The 17,733-nt window shown below is 37.2% G+C and overlaps 1 protein-coding gene across 1 annotated transcript in view; it reads right to left on the bottom strand.

Annotated features, from left to right (window-relative positions):
- Positions 1–17,733, bottom strand: part of MYO9B (myosin IXB) — a 33,776-nt gene that overhangs the window by 12,197 nt on the left and 3,846 nt on the right. The window contains 19 exon segments of the mRNA XM_010183313.1: positions 22–171; positions 687–809; positions 1,341–1,451; positions 1,646–1,726; positions 2,186–2,308; positions 2,795–2,834; positions 3,888–3,998; positions 5,569–5,644; positions 6,227–6,422; positions 6,660–6,801; positions 7,407–7,528; positions 9,390–9,524; positions 9,810–9,926; positions 10,158–10,247; positions 10,737–10,866; positions 11,085–11,185; positions 11,319–11,418; positions 11,547–11,609; positions 13,288–13,382. Of these exon segments, the coding sequence (XP_010181615.1) occupies positions 22–171; positions 687–809; positions 1,341–1,451; positions 1,646–1,726; positions 2,186–2,308; positions 2,795–2,834; positions 3,888–3,998; positions 5,569–5,644; positions 6,227–6,422; positions 6,660–6,801; positions 7,407–7,528; positions 9,390–9,524; positions 9,810–9,926; positions 10,158–10,247; positions 10,737–10,866; positions 11,085–11,185; positions 11,319–11,418; positions 11,547–11,609; positions 13,288–13,382 (2,106 nt within the window).

Genomic DNA, 17,733 nt, shown 5'->3' on the forward strand with positions numbered 1-17,733 from the left:
AATGGCAATTCTCAAAGATACCTGTAAAACAATGGCTGCCTGCCTTGTTCTGAGAAAGCGCCTCCTTTCTAAAACCATCCTGAGCCAGCTCTGAAGGAGAATGATTTTCCTGATCACTTCTTTGTGTAGTGTATCCTGTAGTATCTGCCGTTCAGCCTCTTTCATAAAAACCTGCCCAGTTCAAGAAAAACTCATCAATAAACTGTTAATAGGAGCCTTTCAGCCCCCATTGGAGGTATCTTCACAAGCTAAAAAATGAGAATGGTAAGAATTATTACTGAACCAAACCTTAACAGCTGACAGCAATTAGCACACCGAAAAAGTAAGTCCTTTTATTTCATCAAATCTGTGTTTGGATTCTAAAACATACAGCTGTACTTACAGCCTTCAAATCATAGAACCTTTCTAAAAATGAAAACATTGACTTGTCTGACAAATACCAATAGCAACAATTTCCCAAAAATAATATATATAATACATAATTGTACTTTATTGCAAGAAGACAGGTCAGCAGGTCAGCGTCAAAAACAATGAGGCAACTACTAATGTCTGTGATAACATTTGCAAGAGTTAAAATTGCTAATTAAACACCAAATGCATAAAAGAGTAACACCTGTAAATGAACCGCACTAGATTTTGCAGTGCACATCAGTATTTTGTATTGGCTTACAAAAAGTTTCACAGACCTTGGTCATTCCTATTTGATAGTAGTTTTCATTCAGTTTTAGTTTATTCAAATAAACACAAATGTCTTCTTTAGAGGCTTTCGCATTTTTAGGCAGTAACACCTGAAACTGGTCTATGAATTCCTGTGAAAAGCACAGACAGCAAGAGATCAAAGTTAGAAGGAAATTCACAAGTTTAGAGTTTTAACTAGATTTCTAAAATTACGCTAAGACATACAGGGCTTTGCAAGTTCTTATTTCTCACTCAATTTGAGCTTTTTTTCCCCTACACTCTAAAACACAGGTGTCATTCAACCTCCAATTGATGGTAAAGATCAGCTATATAGCTAGATCTACAAATCCACACGTGGTATTTCATAGAAAATGAATTAACATAGGGAGACAGTAACGTGCAGCACTGACTGCTTATAATTGCAACACAGCACTTGGAAATCTTTTCTTCATGCAACAAGTAGAACAACTTACTGGGAGATAACTCTAATAGTTTAGAGTACAACTCATAGTTTTGACGGAGCATGCATGGTAATGAGTTTTTACAGTTCGTGTGGTCACAAGTGGTCATAAGCTTTGTACGAGGAGGGACACAGAATGAAGGAATGCGTGTTTTTCCAAATAGAGCAGATATTTCTGAAAGCATAATCTACTTCCACATACCTGGAATGTATATTTGGCACTGTAGCCAGATCTTCTGATTCGCACAGTTTCTAGCATGCCAGTGTATCTTAACTGTTGAAGCACCAAGCTTTCATCAAAAAGCATTTCTTTCTGTAAAAGATCAGCAGTCGACAGCTAGTAAATGCCTGAAAAGTCCTATTTCTGCCCAGAAGAGAAACCACATTGTGTTTTCACACCCTAATTGCCTCTCACCTTCATACAGAATGACAGTGAACAAGAGATGTATTACAGAACTAGAAGACTTAAATCCCCAGCAGTCAGATCAGCTCTCAAGGCACTCTTACCTTCTCAGCATTGGAGCGGATGCAACGGATGAAGAATGGCTCAGCTTTCCCCAGTGTCTCCAGTAACTTATTAAGTGAAGTCTGAAATGAAATATTCAGAAACATTTTTTTTTCTTCAGATATCAGCATTTTGAGTTGCATTTGACAGCAGTACAGCTTCTTCCTCAAAAATAAGGTTGTTTCAGATCTGATGGCTACACAAAATCTTATTTCATCTAATATGGAGGTTTTCACATACTGCACAGCAGATCCCTCCAATTCTTTTTACCTTTTCTCATGATAAGGAAGAGTTGAGTTTGCATATTCTGTTACAATAGCACTAGATCTGCATACAAGGATGACGCCGACTGTACAGAGAACTACATAGCATTAAGAGTAGTCTAAATGTTATTTAACTTTAATCAAATAAATCAACCTTACTTCAAACAAATCCCAAGAATAAAAACCATTCTGTTTTTTCAGCCTAAATCAGACCAGGAAGGTCTGTTTCCATGAGGTCAGGGTGCACCTGAGGCGTGTACCACCACATCAGCCACCTACCTGGAACTGTGCGCTTATGCTAGGGGGTTTCTTCTTTTTGTGTAAGTGCAAGAGGGATTTTGTAGTCCGATCGTGCAGAGTCATGCTCACTATGAGCTTCAGAGATTTGGAATCCAGCAAGTTCTACAAGAAAGTTTTCATAATCAAAGTGCAAGGCTTTTAAATGAAAAGTAAATATTTCTGCCTGCATCAAAATGAGTAAGAGCAAAACCATCTGCCTAACTCCACATTCAATGACATGCTATACCTCATGACTATTTCTACTTCAGACCAAAGCATCTTCTTAAGACTGAAACATTTCCAATACTCCATCCCAAAGTGTAAGGTAAACAAGGTGAATTGCAGAATTACTGTGCTTGCCTTCCAGGACTTATCAGAAATGGCTTTATGTATTCACGGCATCTTTAGTCTAACTAAATAGATGCCAACTCAATTTTTTCCTGTTCAGCTCTTCTTATAAACGTGAGCAAAAAGGAAGTTATAGAGGATGACACAACTTCCCTACACTATGAAACAGTATTTTCTGAAGAGAATTTTGTCAGTCAATATGAATGTTCATAGAGCAAAAATAACCCCCAAGAGAAATCCAAATTCACTGAATAACTTTACCTTGGGAATGATCTGCTTTTGTTTGATTCCTCTGCTTTTCCTGTTAAAACATTAAAAACAATTTAAGAAAAAAATACACATTATTTCTTGTTATTTCAGCAAGACATAAGTTAGTGCACTTTATGAGACAAGATGAAGGAGAGAAGAAAATGAGCACAACAGCATCTGGGTGTGTTCATGCACGTGTTTTAAAAGTGATCAATGCAAGAAATGCAAACTGCTTCGCAATAAGATTTTCAATTTTTTAAAAGAAACTCTGTAGGTATTGGAAACTTTCAAAAGTGAAACATTTAAAGTTAAAGCAGTAAAAACTGCACTGTTGCACAGACTATTTTCGTGCAGGTTATTCTATTTAGCTAATGTACAGTCACTGAACTCTCGCCATAACACTAAGGCACTATCAAATAAAAAGATTTGATTCGGAAGTTATTGCTGCTTGCACCAGAAGCCCTGTGAAAGCACTTAACTGCTCACAGAAGGAGAGGATATGCCCCAGGACTCCACTCATAAATTCTTATATGGCTGAGATCATCCCCAGAACTTCCTGGGGCGCTACACAAGCCTCAGCCACAGCTCCCATCCACACACAGACAGTGGAGTAGAAGCGGAAGCTCTGAGAAACAGGGCTGCAGCTCACATCCTCCTCATTCTAACTCTGTAATTTACATGTTTACACTTATTTATTATACAACAGACCACAGACTGATTTTCTTACACGTCTGTAGCTGTGCATGCGTAAAGAGTCTTAACCCAGGAACAGACACGTTGGCATCCTGAATTTCAAGAAACCATGAGTTGTAACTTGTGAGAGATTTCATTGCTGAAAGTTTTGCAACAACAAGCTTGTACTACACACCTGGCTTTTAAGGCAAGTTTACATGAAAATCAGGCTTAACTCTCAGCTAATGTAATGCAGGCACAAAGCATTCTCTGTAGCCTTTACATTTTTAGAAGAAATTATTTTGTTCTTGATTGTCTTATTTAGATTTTTTTGCAGAAGACAAACTTGGGACAGGTATATTTTATATGGACTAGAATAACTGCTTGGTTATTGTTGCACTTTCAAAGCAATACCTAGAGCACCAGAACTCACATGAAGTGGGAGCGGTGTCGAAGTCGATTGAGTGATTGAAGCAGCTTACAGGGATCATCACCCTGCCATGGAAGTCCTTTTATACTTGCGATGATTTGTTCATGCATGTCTCTAAAATGATTCACAGCAAAACAAAGATGGCAAACAAAGATACACAGCCATGAGAGAGGGGAGGGGGGAAAGGAGTTAAAAACCAAGAGATCTCATCACCAAGTGTGTTCCAAACAGTAGCAGGTCAATCCCAGACTACTTTTTCCTGAGCATGAATGATTCTCATGTCAAGAGACATGCCTTCAATGCCTTGAATTGTAATTACCAGGGTCCCATACTAAAATTATTCTCTAATTCTACCTTTTCATGTAAATGACTGAACCACCAATTCAGGAAACAGAGGAAAAGTTAGCAAAATGTACTTAATGTGCAAGGAACCTTTCTGTTAAGCTAAGTAGCCTTCACGGATAGGTATAGATTTTGTAATGATCAAGCAGCAAATATTTTTATTTACAGATTTGACTACTAAGATGAGGCTGCTTAAGCAGACTCATGTCAGAAAAGTTAAAAACTAGCTATTAAAGGAATATTTGATGAAATTTTGTTTTTATTTCTACTTCAAACTTATTTACTCATTTAGCTTTTCAAAGTAAGCCTGGGATAGTCCCTAATTCGTGGCAGATTCCATTGCTTTAAGCATGCACCATGCTTGTGGAGCGTTGTGTCCTGGCACAGAACTTACCTTCTTTACTCTCCAGAGAGGCACAAACCAAAAATAACAGAAGTATAAGAATCACTGCTGACTGTTAGATGCTATCACCATTCTGAGCTGCTCACCGAGGCTGCAACGTTATTATAGACAGTTGCTTGCCTCCCTTGGTACCCCTGAATATTTTTGAATACCAAGATTTTGTTTTAAGAGATCACAAGCAAACAGGTATGTTGTGCTATGATCAATCCATTCACCCGAATTGTATCTTTAGTTCTTAGTGACAGAGCCTGTCCAGGATGAAGTAATTCTGAAGCAGCATGAATTCACTACTTCATGTGTACTTCGCGGCTTCACCTTTACACAGAGCATGCTCAGAAGGTCAGTCTGTCTAGGAATGTGCCTCCCTGGCCTTTCAGCGCAGGCCTATTTCTACTTACTTCTTGTTTTCATAAAAAGAAATGATGTCTTCAAAAGCATTTATATCAAAATCCTCAGAACAATCAAATGAGAAATCAAGCATTGAGCAGCTGCAAAAGGAACACGTATAAAACCTAAGTACTCCATAGAAAGTCAAATATGCCTATACAGAGGCAATCCTGGAGGACTTTCTCTACCTCCTAATCATGTAATAAAAGGCTGCAAAAAACATGACTGCTCCTATGAATCCTTCAGTGACACAGACTGGCTGCAGAGGAATACACAATGCTAAAAGCAACATATACAAAGCACAGAAAGAGGATTCAAAAAACCAGTGGTAAATGGAACTGAGGCCACTTCACCAACATTTGGTAGTACTGGGTCTTGCACAAAATAAGGTAGAGTATTGTCTCAATAGCATTAAAAAGGCCAAAGAAAACAAGGCAGAAGAAATAAAATTTGCTATCCTTGTGGAAAAATCTAGTTGAGATTTGATATATGAAAATATGTTTGAGCAATTCAGTTCTTTTCCCTGATACAGGGTAAGTATGTGTTTCTCACCGATAAACTTTTTCTATTGGTGTATTTGATCTCTGGAGTTCTCCAAGGGGAACTCTGTGTCCGTGACGTACCACTCCTGTTATGAAATAATCAACAAGTTGAATTTTGATAAAGATATGAGCATAACCACCAAAAAAACCCACCCTACCAACTGCAACAAGCAAAACACCTATCCAAGGGCCTGGAGTTTGTCTAGTACTTAAGCTATCAAGTTAGACCACTTTGTTTCTCAAACTCCCTACTAATAGGAAGTAAACTGCAGCTGCTCAGAAAAGCTTTTCAAAATTAGTATTTAATCCTGAATACTTATTTGAAACATCAGGAATGTCTGAGAAGATCAAAACCAGTGATAAGATAAGCACGCAGACTAGAACTAGTAACAGCTTCCCTAACATTTTCAAATAGGACTTCAAATTTGGCACAGCTTTCTGGAAATTATGCACTTACTGGGGGAAGACGCCTGAATGATCTCAGACAAAACAGTGAGCATCTCTTTGGTGTGTGAAGGTTAAGCCATTTTCACAAGTCAGTTTTGTACTTAGTACCAAACCAAGATTGCATCTGGATGGTAAGCTTTAGCTGTAAACTAGTTCTGTCCACGAGCACTAACGAATTGTGCAGTATTTGAAAGAATTTGAGTGTTTTTTTCACACCATACCTGCAGTCTTTTGAGCTCTCTGGCGTCCAGCTTCTGCAAAGACAGCCATTGCTCGAATAGCTGCTCGCAGAACCGCCCAGCGAAACACAGCTACAGGGTCCATTCCTATCAGCTGCCGAACGTAAGCGCTGTCACTGCTTCGTAGTAAAGCAACAATATCTGGTCTCATGTAATCCATATTTTTCTCTCTGAAATCCTGCAAGACAGTCATATTGAATCACAAGCTCTCAGGAAAGCTGTGTTTTGATCCAAGATATTAAACTCTATTCAGAATAATTCATTATTCTAAATAATTCTCACTATAGTGAGCATTAAACTCAACCCTAAACCACCACCAAAAAAGAAAAAAAAAATCTCAAGCAAATTTTCTACATTCTGACAAAATCAGAAAAGTAAGGAAATTTTTTTTGTGACCATCAGATCCATCACCTACTTTTATCTGGTATTTAACTTTGCCAGCAAAGTGTCGAATAATAAAAGCAGGCTCCATCACTGGGGTTCCAACAAAAAACTTGTTCTCCTCATGCTGCTGTTTGAATTTTGCAAGTAGAGTTTGGTTGGTGGCATGTGGAAAACTAGGAATACAAAACAAAAGAGGTCAGCTATTTTTCAAACACAGGCACATTTATTGAGGTGCAAGGTGATAGACTGAAGAGTGCCTACTGATCCTTGTGGAAAGTATTTCATTGTTCAAAATCTCTACACTTTAACCAAGACTTACACAGCTGGTTTGAATAGTAGAGGTAGGTTTAATTTCTGGACCAAAGCCCAACCGCTCCACACATAGCAGAATATTCTGAGGTTTCAAGTGTCTGTCAATGCTTCCTCCCATTTCACCAGACAAGTTTAGTTAGCGCCACATTAACTATTTACCACATTTGCCATTTAATGGGCCACGGACTTACATACATGCATTTTGCTTTAATTGTAATTCCATGGCAAAACACAGCCCTGAAAATTTCTAGGTCTGCTTAAGCCAAAGTTCAATTTTAGCATCAATTTATATCACCACTGTACGAGAGTCATTAGAAGCAAACTAGAGCATAGATTATGGTCATAAGACGACCCTTTGCCTCCCATAACATTCCTCTCCTTTTTCAAGTGCTGCATTTCTGTTCCCTTCCATAGTCCTTCCCTCCTCCCTGCCACGCATTTTTTTCAGAACATGTTTGTTGCTTACTTGCTTTCTTCGTCCAGAAGATAGAAGAGGCCAGTGGGCTTCTTGCTGATTAAGTGAATGCAGGCCACATTATCAGTATAGTCAATATTGTGCCAAGTGATCCCTTCACTCTTATATTCCTCCTGTGTAGCTCAAGAAAATTCCCTCATCAGTACAGTGCCCTGACCTTTAATGTCCTGCGGTGTAAGTGCTTTAAAGACATCCTTGAACAGCTGAGACAAGTTGAGTTTGTTAGTTCAGGCAGCAGAAACAAAAATAAGGAAAATTTATAAATAAGGACAGAACAGCAGGCATATTGGGCCAGATCAAAGGTCCACCTAGGCAAGTCACTCAACAGCAGATGTTTGGGGTAAAACTATTTAAAAACCAAAACAGTGAAAGAATGTTTTGCTGTGCTTTCCCAGCAATCAGCAGTTTATAAACTTGGAGTTAGACATTACATTTACATCATTACATTAAAAACCTATCAAGATATATAACAGAGAAATTTACATCTATTTCTCTCTTCCATAGGTCTTGTATTATGAGAAATAAATATTTACTATTGAGTTCCAGAATTTCCAAACTGCATTGCTAGATGAAATAACAGAAATTTCAAAACAGGCAGTTAAGCCCTACACAACATCAGACCAGAACTTCCTCAAGGAAGCAATGTATATTGCTTAGATTCAGAAAATTTGGAGCTGTCTTTGACAAGAGAATATGAAGCTCTTCTGCACCAAATTCTTGACACTACGAGCTTTCTGTTAAGATACAGAACCAAAATATCAGTTTTTCTTAATGCTGTAAATGCTCACAGAAAAAACTAATGATAGGGTACTAATGTAAAAGAGATCACGCAGAAAATTATACAAGTTTTATGTTGAACAAAAGACAAAGAGCACCTCTCACTGCTCTAGATGATGATGATGATGATGATAACGGGTTATTTTTAAGTAGGTAGAGTTCAGTCTGCCAAATGACAGACTGCTCAGTGTTGCTACATTACAGCACTGAAATGCCATTTTCCACAGACAAAAAAGCTTTTCTTTAAAATGATATAGAGATCCCCCCTGAGGGCCCTCATGCTGCAAGAGATACAGGAAATGGGTCATTCAAGGATTAAGCTTATTTGGAAAAAAGGCATTAGAAAAAAGGAAACAATGGAACTATTTACTCTAGTTAGCCTGGATAGCCACTTCTGTCATAGGTTATAGAACAGGGACCTCAACCTTATGTTTACATACGAAGTTTGTATGTTTGGTAATTTTCTTCTCATTAAAATGCTTGTTTAAAGTTATCTACATGTTGTTGACAAAATACCACATACTACAGAATGACTTATTGCTTTCAGCAGAGTGACCCAAGAATAACTTCTCAGCACAAACCAGAAAAAGAATGCAGTCTAGAGCAAAAAACTCCCAAACCCTCAGTTTAGAAACAGGATCTGTTAGAATCTCTTGCAGTGCTCAAAGCACTCTGTAAGAAGATGATACCTCTGCAAACAAGTAAATCAACATATGCCAGTAATAACATACAGCTGAATCCCCTAAATGCAGTCAGGTGGAAGAAGCAACAAAGACTGCTTATTAAATACGTACAAACTGATGAAACCAAGAGAAACTGTTTCCCAACCATTAAAAAAAACCCCTGAAACAAAACACCTCGCCTACAGATTTTCAATCTCAAAGTTCACAGTTTCACCTGACTTCTGCCTGGGGTTGTCAGAACGTCTTTTCAGTTTCTTGTACTCAAGCAGAAACGTAGTGCTAGACTTCTACTATTAGTAGTATATGTGGAGCACTAAATACAACTGCTGCAACCTTCAAACAGTACCATAATAAGCAATAACGAAACATGAAATTAAAAAAAAATAAGACTTCTGGAAATTTACACAAGCAATTGTAAAAGTTATGCCATCAGATTCTGCAGAATAGTAGCTAAGTTGCATAATATATGAGCACTTGATAAAAAGTTTTTGTTTCAGCAACTCTTGTTTCTTACCTGTTCCAATTTGAAAATGTGCTGATTGAAATAATACTGAAGCTGCTCATTTGCATAATTTATACAGAACTGTTCAAAACTGTTGGTTTCGAAGTCTTCAAATCCAAAAATATCAAGTACACCAATGGACAAACACTAAAAGAAGATGTGGAAATCTAGGTAAGCAGTCTGTCATACAGTGACTTAAGCCACAACAGATAATGACTACAAAAAACACTGCAGTTATACTAATAGATTTTGAATATTTAACAGTTATGTCTAATGAGAAAGAAGAGATTATTAAATATTACCAAGAAATTTATCATGGACTTCAGAAGAATCAAAACTTATCCCAGATATCAGAACATGTCATCTACAGCCTTGTCTGTTGGCTCTAAATGCACAACTGTCTACAAAGACTTGTTTTTGTGAGAAACTCACTGTAACAGATTCTTCCACGTCCTTCTTGTTAAGGAGTGCATGATTAATTCGCAGAACAATCCAATCAAACAGAGCACTGTATAAGGACTTTGCCATTGAATCACGAGCTGTTATTGCCTGTAGATGAAACAGTATTTGTTTAAAAAAAGCATTTCTATTTCAGACCAGTGTCACTCAAAGGTTACAATCCTATCAGACACAAAGAAAAACACAATTTGCCTTTAGTGCTAACTTCTACCTTTCCAAACATCCCTCACTAAATGAGAAAGCACACCATATTAGCTTTTTTAACCGCAAAAAGCAAGTTTAAGTTATTTAAAATCATTCTACTAGTGTATTTTTACTCACCTCATTGAGACTATATGGCAAAATAAGCTTATCATTAGCAGTCACAGTTTTTCTTTTTGTTAGCACTTCTACTAGAATTTCTCGTTTAACCTTCAAAACAAGCAAGAACAAGAGTTACTGGCACCCTCAACCTTTTCAATAAGTAATTTGATAGCAACAGTGGACATAAAATTTCCCCAGAGGAGCCCAAGCTCTTTGCCAACAGCTACATTTATCATTCATTAACAGCTCTACAATTTCTTCAACTCAAACTATTATTTAAATTATTAAATTTTATTTTCAGCTTAGGTTCTTTCAGACGTTCCCTTATGGTGGTAAAGCACACACCTCCGCTAACTTTACTGCTGCTTAGCTCTATGATTACTGAGCAAACAAAGTCTACTTCCATGCTAAGTCTATATTTCGTCCCCAATCCCAATAATTTTACCAATTTTACCCATTTTCCCCTCCCATAACATCCACATTGTGGAAGTATCATAAATCGGATCTAGATACAGCAAACATATTCACATAAAATGCTGAGGTAGAGCATGACAAAAAGGCTTATCAAAACATTAGAGCTACAGAGAAATACTATACTTTCAAAAGCTGGGAAAGAATGTCCAACACTTCAGGAGGTCCAACTTCCAACCCTTCATCACGACCTGTAGCTTTCTTCTTGTACGTAACATTGCCCAAATAAAGAATAGCCGAAAGTACTGAAAAAATCCTAAGGAAGAAAAATGGAATTTTATAAGAATTTTTCTTGTGAGGTCATCATAACAGGTTAGCAGGCTGGATTCTCAACAATTTGTCTGTCAGCCCTCAAATACTCGGCTGTCCTTCCTTCCCACTGGACTAAATGTGATTCCAACATACATCGAGTTTATTGCAATTCACAAATATTAACTAGCGATCAGTAATAAAAGCGTAAAGGATTCTACTTACTGTTTTTTTGTTGCTGAAAGGAAGCCAACCATCTCCATGGCTTGTTTTAATCTTTCAAAATCATGTCGAAGATCTTCCCCATCTTCAATTTTCAAGTTATGCTGCATAATTAAAGGGAAAGAATGAAGCCCAAACATCACAAAGAAACAAGAATAATCTATTCTGCCTCCTTTCATCTTTAACACAACAGACAGTTAACAATTAATGCATTTGAAAATGCCTGTCACAGATTACCTGATTGAGGTAGAAATAATCTTCAGGTTGCTTGAGGTGAAATTCTTTACGTTCTTCTTCATTGACTCCAAGTAGCAAATAATAAAAGACATGGTAGTTCCTACAAAGTCAAGAGATTTCTCTTTCATGAAAATATAATTATTTTTTTCTTTTATTCTACATAATTTAAATGCTCTTAAACTCTTGCATTGACTATAACTGTGTTAGTAAAATATATTAGTCTCTTACCTCTCATCTTTTTCTTGAGAAACCAGACGAGATTTTTCAAGCAGGTATTTTTCAACAACAGCCCTGAAGAGTAGCAAAAAAACAGAAAAAGCATGAGGGCAAAAGACAAGACCACAGAAAACATCAGAGAGCAACTGCCAAGAGAGTTCAAATAATGAAATCTGCACTAAAATATACAAGAGAATAAATAGCTTAGTCACCATCTTAAATCTTAAACAAAAATTTTGGTATGACCTACACTGTAACTGGAACAAAGAGGAATACCCAAGAAACACCTATCTTTAGTGCTTGCTTTTAGTAGATATAATTGGGAAAAGGCAGACGAAGCTCAAAAAGTGCTGATAAAAACTTGGCAGTAGAAACAAGATACGCAGTGTGCTAACTATCTGCTATCTACGCTGAGATTAAGACTACAAGACCCTGAAAATATAGTGGCTAACTGTCAGATCCTCAATCTAACAAATTCATTAGATTTTTATGACGGTATATACATCAGCCTAAAATGGAATCCAGACAGAAAACCCCTTACAGTTTGACAGAGTAATCTAAATAATAATCTAAACTCCTTGACATGGGATACAATGGATGAGGCCAAAGTTGGAGCAGCTTTTTCTCCCGCTGAAGACAAAACAAATGCATTCAAGTTGTACCAATCTCCTGAGCTAGTGTGACTCCATCTGAAAAGATGCCAATTTTGTTCAGAATAACACTCAAAGCAAATGTGGTACAGAGCTCCAAGTTGTTTGTTATTGCCATTTTGTAAACTGCGAACACAAAGATGACCCAAAAAAAGCACTGGAGCATAAAGGCTGGTGATAGTGATACTCCTTTGGGCAGCAAGCTTCAGCTTCAGGCAGAATTCCATACCAATATTGTGTGTTACCGCACTGCACCTAAACTAGCACAGGTACCTCTTGGTGACATCTGTGACACTGCTGTGAGTTTTGCAAATACAAGAATTAAAAATTTTAAATGCATTTTATAAAGCAAGATCTGAAAGAAATTATCTTACAGCATGGTGTTAGGCAAGTAGCTACCACAATATTTGCACACAGATTACTTGTATCACAGAAAAAAACTGCATAAAATGCGTCATTTAAAGTGAAAGTGCCTGCTACTAACGAAAAGTGAAGCATAATCTTTTATTATGGGATTATTATGTTGAGTGACTATAGTAATATGACAATATAGCATCTCCTATAGGATGAAAAATACAAATAGAATTCTAGGACTCAGCTATTACTATCGTATATTAAATAAATAAATATAGGTATAGAATATTTCATGTTTGTCTTTCAGACAGAAGCACAATTTCAAATAAGTAAAATAATAATTTTATAGTTTTCTTTCTCTCTGTAACTGGCGTTTGAATTATTTCTTTAAAATGGCTTCCTCAATCCTATTTCACTTCTCTCCAACTTCTTAAAAAATCAGATCTGTGTTTTTTAATTACAAAATGGAGAGGGCAATGGGTGTGATTGGAAAAGGCTTCATTTAACATGAAGGCAAAGATGCAGCAGCAGCCAAATTTTTAACCTGATATGGTTGTACAGGAAGGTAAGAAAACTATGCATTACCTGGTTATTCCACAAAGCTCAGTTAGGGACTCTTGAAACTCCCCATCAGCAAGCGATTCTCATAAGGAGAGCATCAATAAACAGGAATTTTATACACAACAGATTCTTCATCAATTCCTAACAGCACAGGGATCAACCCCAGCAGAAGCTCATCTTGTACTTACCCTCGGACAATACCATTCTCTAAATAGCTGACTTGAATAAACTTTCCAAAACGACTTGAGTTATTGTTATGTGCTGTTTTTGCATTTCCAAATGCCTGTAATAAAGCAAAATACGTTAATTTTCAATTAAACCAACTATGCCAACACATAGCTTTTCAAGCTCTTCTGTTCGCTGTTCAGTCTCCTGGTAGCTTGCAGTATAAACTCAAAATACTATGGAAATGGCAGCATACAAATACAAAAAAGCAGTTTAGGAAGCCTCTACTGGTCCTCACCAATCTAGATACATTTATTATTTGCCCCATACAACAATACTCAAGGAACTGAGGGAGTGGAATATCATATTTTGATATTTCTAAGAGTACGAGAAAGGTAATCATGGCTAGAGAGCACGAATCAGCCTCAATCACTAACAATTAAGACCTTAGAGAGGATTTTCAGTAGGGAGAAGACAGCACTATTACCACAAAATCGCTTGTCCCATAGAAAGGCCACAAACTATGTCTTATTCCCTAACGTATTGCTCCCACTCAAAAGTTTCACAATACACACAACCTTTCTTTAAGCGAGAACAGAACACAAAGATCTCATTTATAAAGTTAGCTTATGAGTCTTCAGAGTTGTGTATTCAAAAAACAGGAAAAAGGCAAACAGAAAACGGTTGGTTTACAGAACTGTGTCATACGCATTGGCCAGCAAACTCTGCCACGCAACACCAAAAAATGGAGCTTCATAAGAGGTGTTAGGAAAAGGGAAAAAACCAGGTGTGACTAATTCCAATCATGCATCTTTAATACTTTTGGCTGTATCATGAGCCCTCTCCTAGTTGCTAGTACACCCAAACACCCTTTGCATGAGCCACACTTAACAACTATAAAGATCATTTACTACGACTGAATTTCCTATTAGTTAGAATTAGTTATTGGGAATGTTCTTAACTTCTTCAACTCTTAACTATGTGTTCTTAGGTTAAGAGAAACTTCTCATCCTAACATGCAGGAGGCAATCCAGCACATAGAGAAGAAACTCAGTGTAAAATGCAATTCTTTGGAAAAAACCCACCGCTCGGTGCAGGCTATCATCAGCAATTCCTGTCACAGATATTTCCTCTTAAAGCTCTGAGCAATTAAGGCCTCCATTAGGAAATCCGCCTCCCCTAATATAGAACATTGGTGAATGATTTCACAAAAATGCCACGCTTTTCCTCCACACATACACACACATCCGGAGAACGATGGACATGCAAACACTGTACACAACAGAGAACCAAGCTGTTTATCCATAAAACTGCCCAGTCATTCTGTATATCCTAGGAGAGCACTGTTTTCATGATAGTCATACTGTTTATATATTGAAACTCTTCCCTTCTCTTTTTTTTTTTTAAGTTTTATTTTTCTCAAACTACCTTAAGGGTTGCAGCTGCACTGCAGTGTGACCCCTGGATCACTATTTATAAAATTGGTTCTCAAAGCTCTCTTACAAGTAGATTTCTACTGGCAGCTGCTTGGCTTTCAGCAAATCCAAGAAACTTCTTGTAAACAGGGAAAATTACCATAATTCTTCAGAAAACTGTTATTTCAGACCTCAAGGAATAAGCTAAAGGAGTGCAGGGTGAAAATCCACAGTATGTGTCTGCTGTAACTTCAGAAAAGTCCAGGGGTTTCTAAAGAGAGAGCATTTGTGCCCAGCAATGCTCACAGGTGACTGTGGCCACGTTCAGGCTTCCAATTTCAAGAGACCATATTTATTATTAAATAAACCAAGCCACAATACAACTAAATTTATCAATTTATTTTTAATAATAAGTATTTTGGCATTATGGAGTTAAGAAATCCCATAACCCAGGCTTCCTGAAAAAACTTTTCTTAGTGATTACTCATGAAAGCAATGAATACAGTTTAAAACTAAAGGCTTTTATGATCTCATGTGTCTGGTATTTAGTCAAAGCATACAGCAGATTCTTAAAAGCTGATCTAATATTATCAGTTTTTAGGAAAGTTTTCGTGTACTGAATGGTTTTTTTTTTTCATAAGAGCCTTGAACATGTACAGCTTTTTGAAGAGCATTTCAAGTCGCCTAGCATTTTGGGTGGGGAATTTTTTTTTGGTAACATTTAACTTCAAACTCTAACCACTGCTACCACAGTCTTGAATACACTGACAAATTAACTATATAAGTGACATTCCAGCCTAAAATCAGAAAGATGCAAAAATTTGAAATGTTAAATATTTTGGTATTTAGCAGTTAGAGATCTTAAAGCTTCATCCAACAGAAAAAGGATTACAGATAAGAATTAAGCTCCCTTATTACCTAGCCATTGCTCTGCAGAAGAAGCATCTTTCACAGATTATTCTAGCAGCTACGCTACACACAGCTCAAGTTCAGCTGAAATATCTCCCTGGTTTGCCTTTACAAAATAAATTTAGAAGATGAGAGGACAAGAGACTATTTCAGCTAAGGAGAAATAATCATTTATATAACCAAAGCCATTTACTGTTTTCCCTTACAAGTCCATGAGGAGACAGATGAAGATGAAAAACTAAACCTAAACCTCTCCAAGGCAGAACATCAGCTGTATAAAAAGAAGGTGCTTCAAAAATAGCAGCCCAAGGGCAGCAGGAACCAGAGCTGGACAGCCTATTCTGGGAGCCAGGAAGGCATCCAACCCATCCTCTTACCTTGGAATAAGAGACACGAACTGGAGACCGCTACTCCACACTCCTACAACAGCAACTGCTTTAAAAGTATTTGGGAAAAAAGCCAAATTCTCCTTCTATTTGTTGTAAAAAGAAAACCTGAAGTCACATACAACCTCAAGAACACAACTAAAAATCTCAATTTTTTTCCTAAAAATTGCCAAAATCTGAAAAAGCAATCAGAGTTTCTACATACACCACTTCTAACCCATGGCAGAACCACCACTGCACAGACCAATCCTTTAATGTGCCAGATGACATTGAAGACTCAAACTGCACACCCTGGGAGAGGAAATGACCATTTCAGAGCTGCACTTGGTTTAGCTATCATCTTCACAAACGCGCTGCAAAATATCCACTCATTAACACAGAAGTCGCAGGCTAATTTTGGGACTGCCTGCGGGATGAGGGATGGCCTGCGGAAGTCCGAGCAATCCACGTGCTAAGACTGTAAGAAGGACAAGGTGGTTTTTCCCCCAAGAGATGTGTGCAACAACACATTTCTACCAAAAACCCTCCCAACAAACTAGTAATGTCCAACCAAATGGAAAAAGGAAGTTTCATTCCTTCTCTGATTATGATCCTTAAAACAAACACATGGAGATAATAGCCTCAGAACAACTACTTTCCCTTAAATAGAACAGACTACACCCATTAAATATATATGGAGACTTTACGGCAAATGCAAATAAAAAACAGAGTCAAGGCACCGCTCAGCTAAAATCCAGCTTATACCAAAGCCACAAGCACAATGGGGCTGTAATAAAGAAAATGGAGCTGGCTGCAAAATTGCTTTACTCTTTGTTCCATAGTATGATAAAGCATAAAAGTTAACTTTCTACAATGAAATTTAACAAGCTTTTTAATATGTTGAGGTCTAGAAAATCTTACCCCCCTCACAGACCTGATTGTGCTGTCAATATTAATTCATATTTACAAATGCTTTCTTTACAAGGCCACTTAATGAATGCTTCCTGTTGAACTTTCCATTTTATTTGGGCTTTAATGCTTTCCAAAGAATGATTCAGTGTCATTAAGAAATCTTCAAGAACACATCCACATGGAAATGCTTTTCAAATTAATACATTAAATAGTTACGAAAATTCCACCATTTCCGTCTGTCCCACCTCTCCTCATTTTCTGATTCAGAGGAAAATGAACTTTCAGCACACTGAGAAAACAGCTTCTGTAATAAACCCCAGCTACTAAGGGTTACATTTTAACAGCAGACCTCAAGCCAACGGGAGCTTTCTGCCAGAAGAGGAAGCTTCAATTCCCTCTTTTTACGTCTCTTGCCACATGCCTTGATCCCCTCACTCAATTTTCTTTCACTTTACTAAATTAATTGGCTCGAAGAACCTGATAAATTGAGTTTAGGTCTCCAAAATAAGTACAAAATCTTAGACTGCACACTGTGTATTTTAAGACATTTTTCCCTGATGAAATGAAAATATAAATTTCTTGGGAACTTCTTAAATGTGTATGGAAAGGTTTAATTCCCTTGTTCGAGAATATAAAATAAACAAAGGTTTGATTCGCTATTCCTAATTTTACCCAAATAATAGTTCCCAAATATGAATTCCTTCTCAGGACTTCAACTGTAAGTAAACTGAACTTAACAGTCAACACAAGAAGGCAAAACTCCAAGTCAAGAAACTATACTTTAGTCACTAAATTTAGAAGAGGATGAAAAAGTCAGGAGTTTTTTAAAACAGAGCCTGTCTTTATCTTCCTACCAGTTTTAAAGAAA

The sequence above is a fragment of the Mesitornis unicolor genome, unplaced genomic scaffold (assembly GCF_000695765.1).
Source record: "Mesitornis unicolor isolate BGI_N332 unplaced genomic scaffold, ASM69576v1 scaffold22394, whole genome shotgun sequence".
Classification (NCBI taxonomy): domain Eukaryota; kingdom Metazoa; phylum Chordata; class Aves; order Mesitornithiformes; family Mesitornithidae; genus Mesitornis; species Mesitornis unicolor.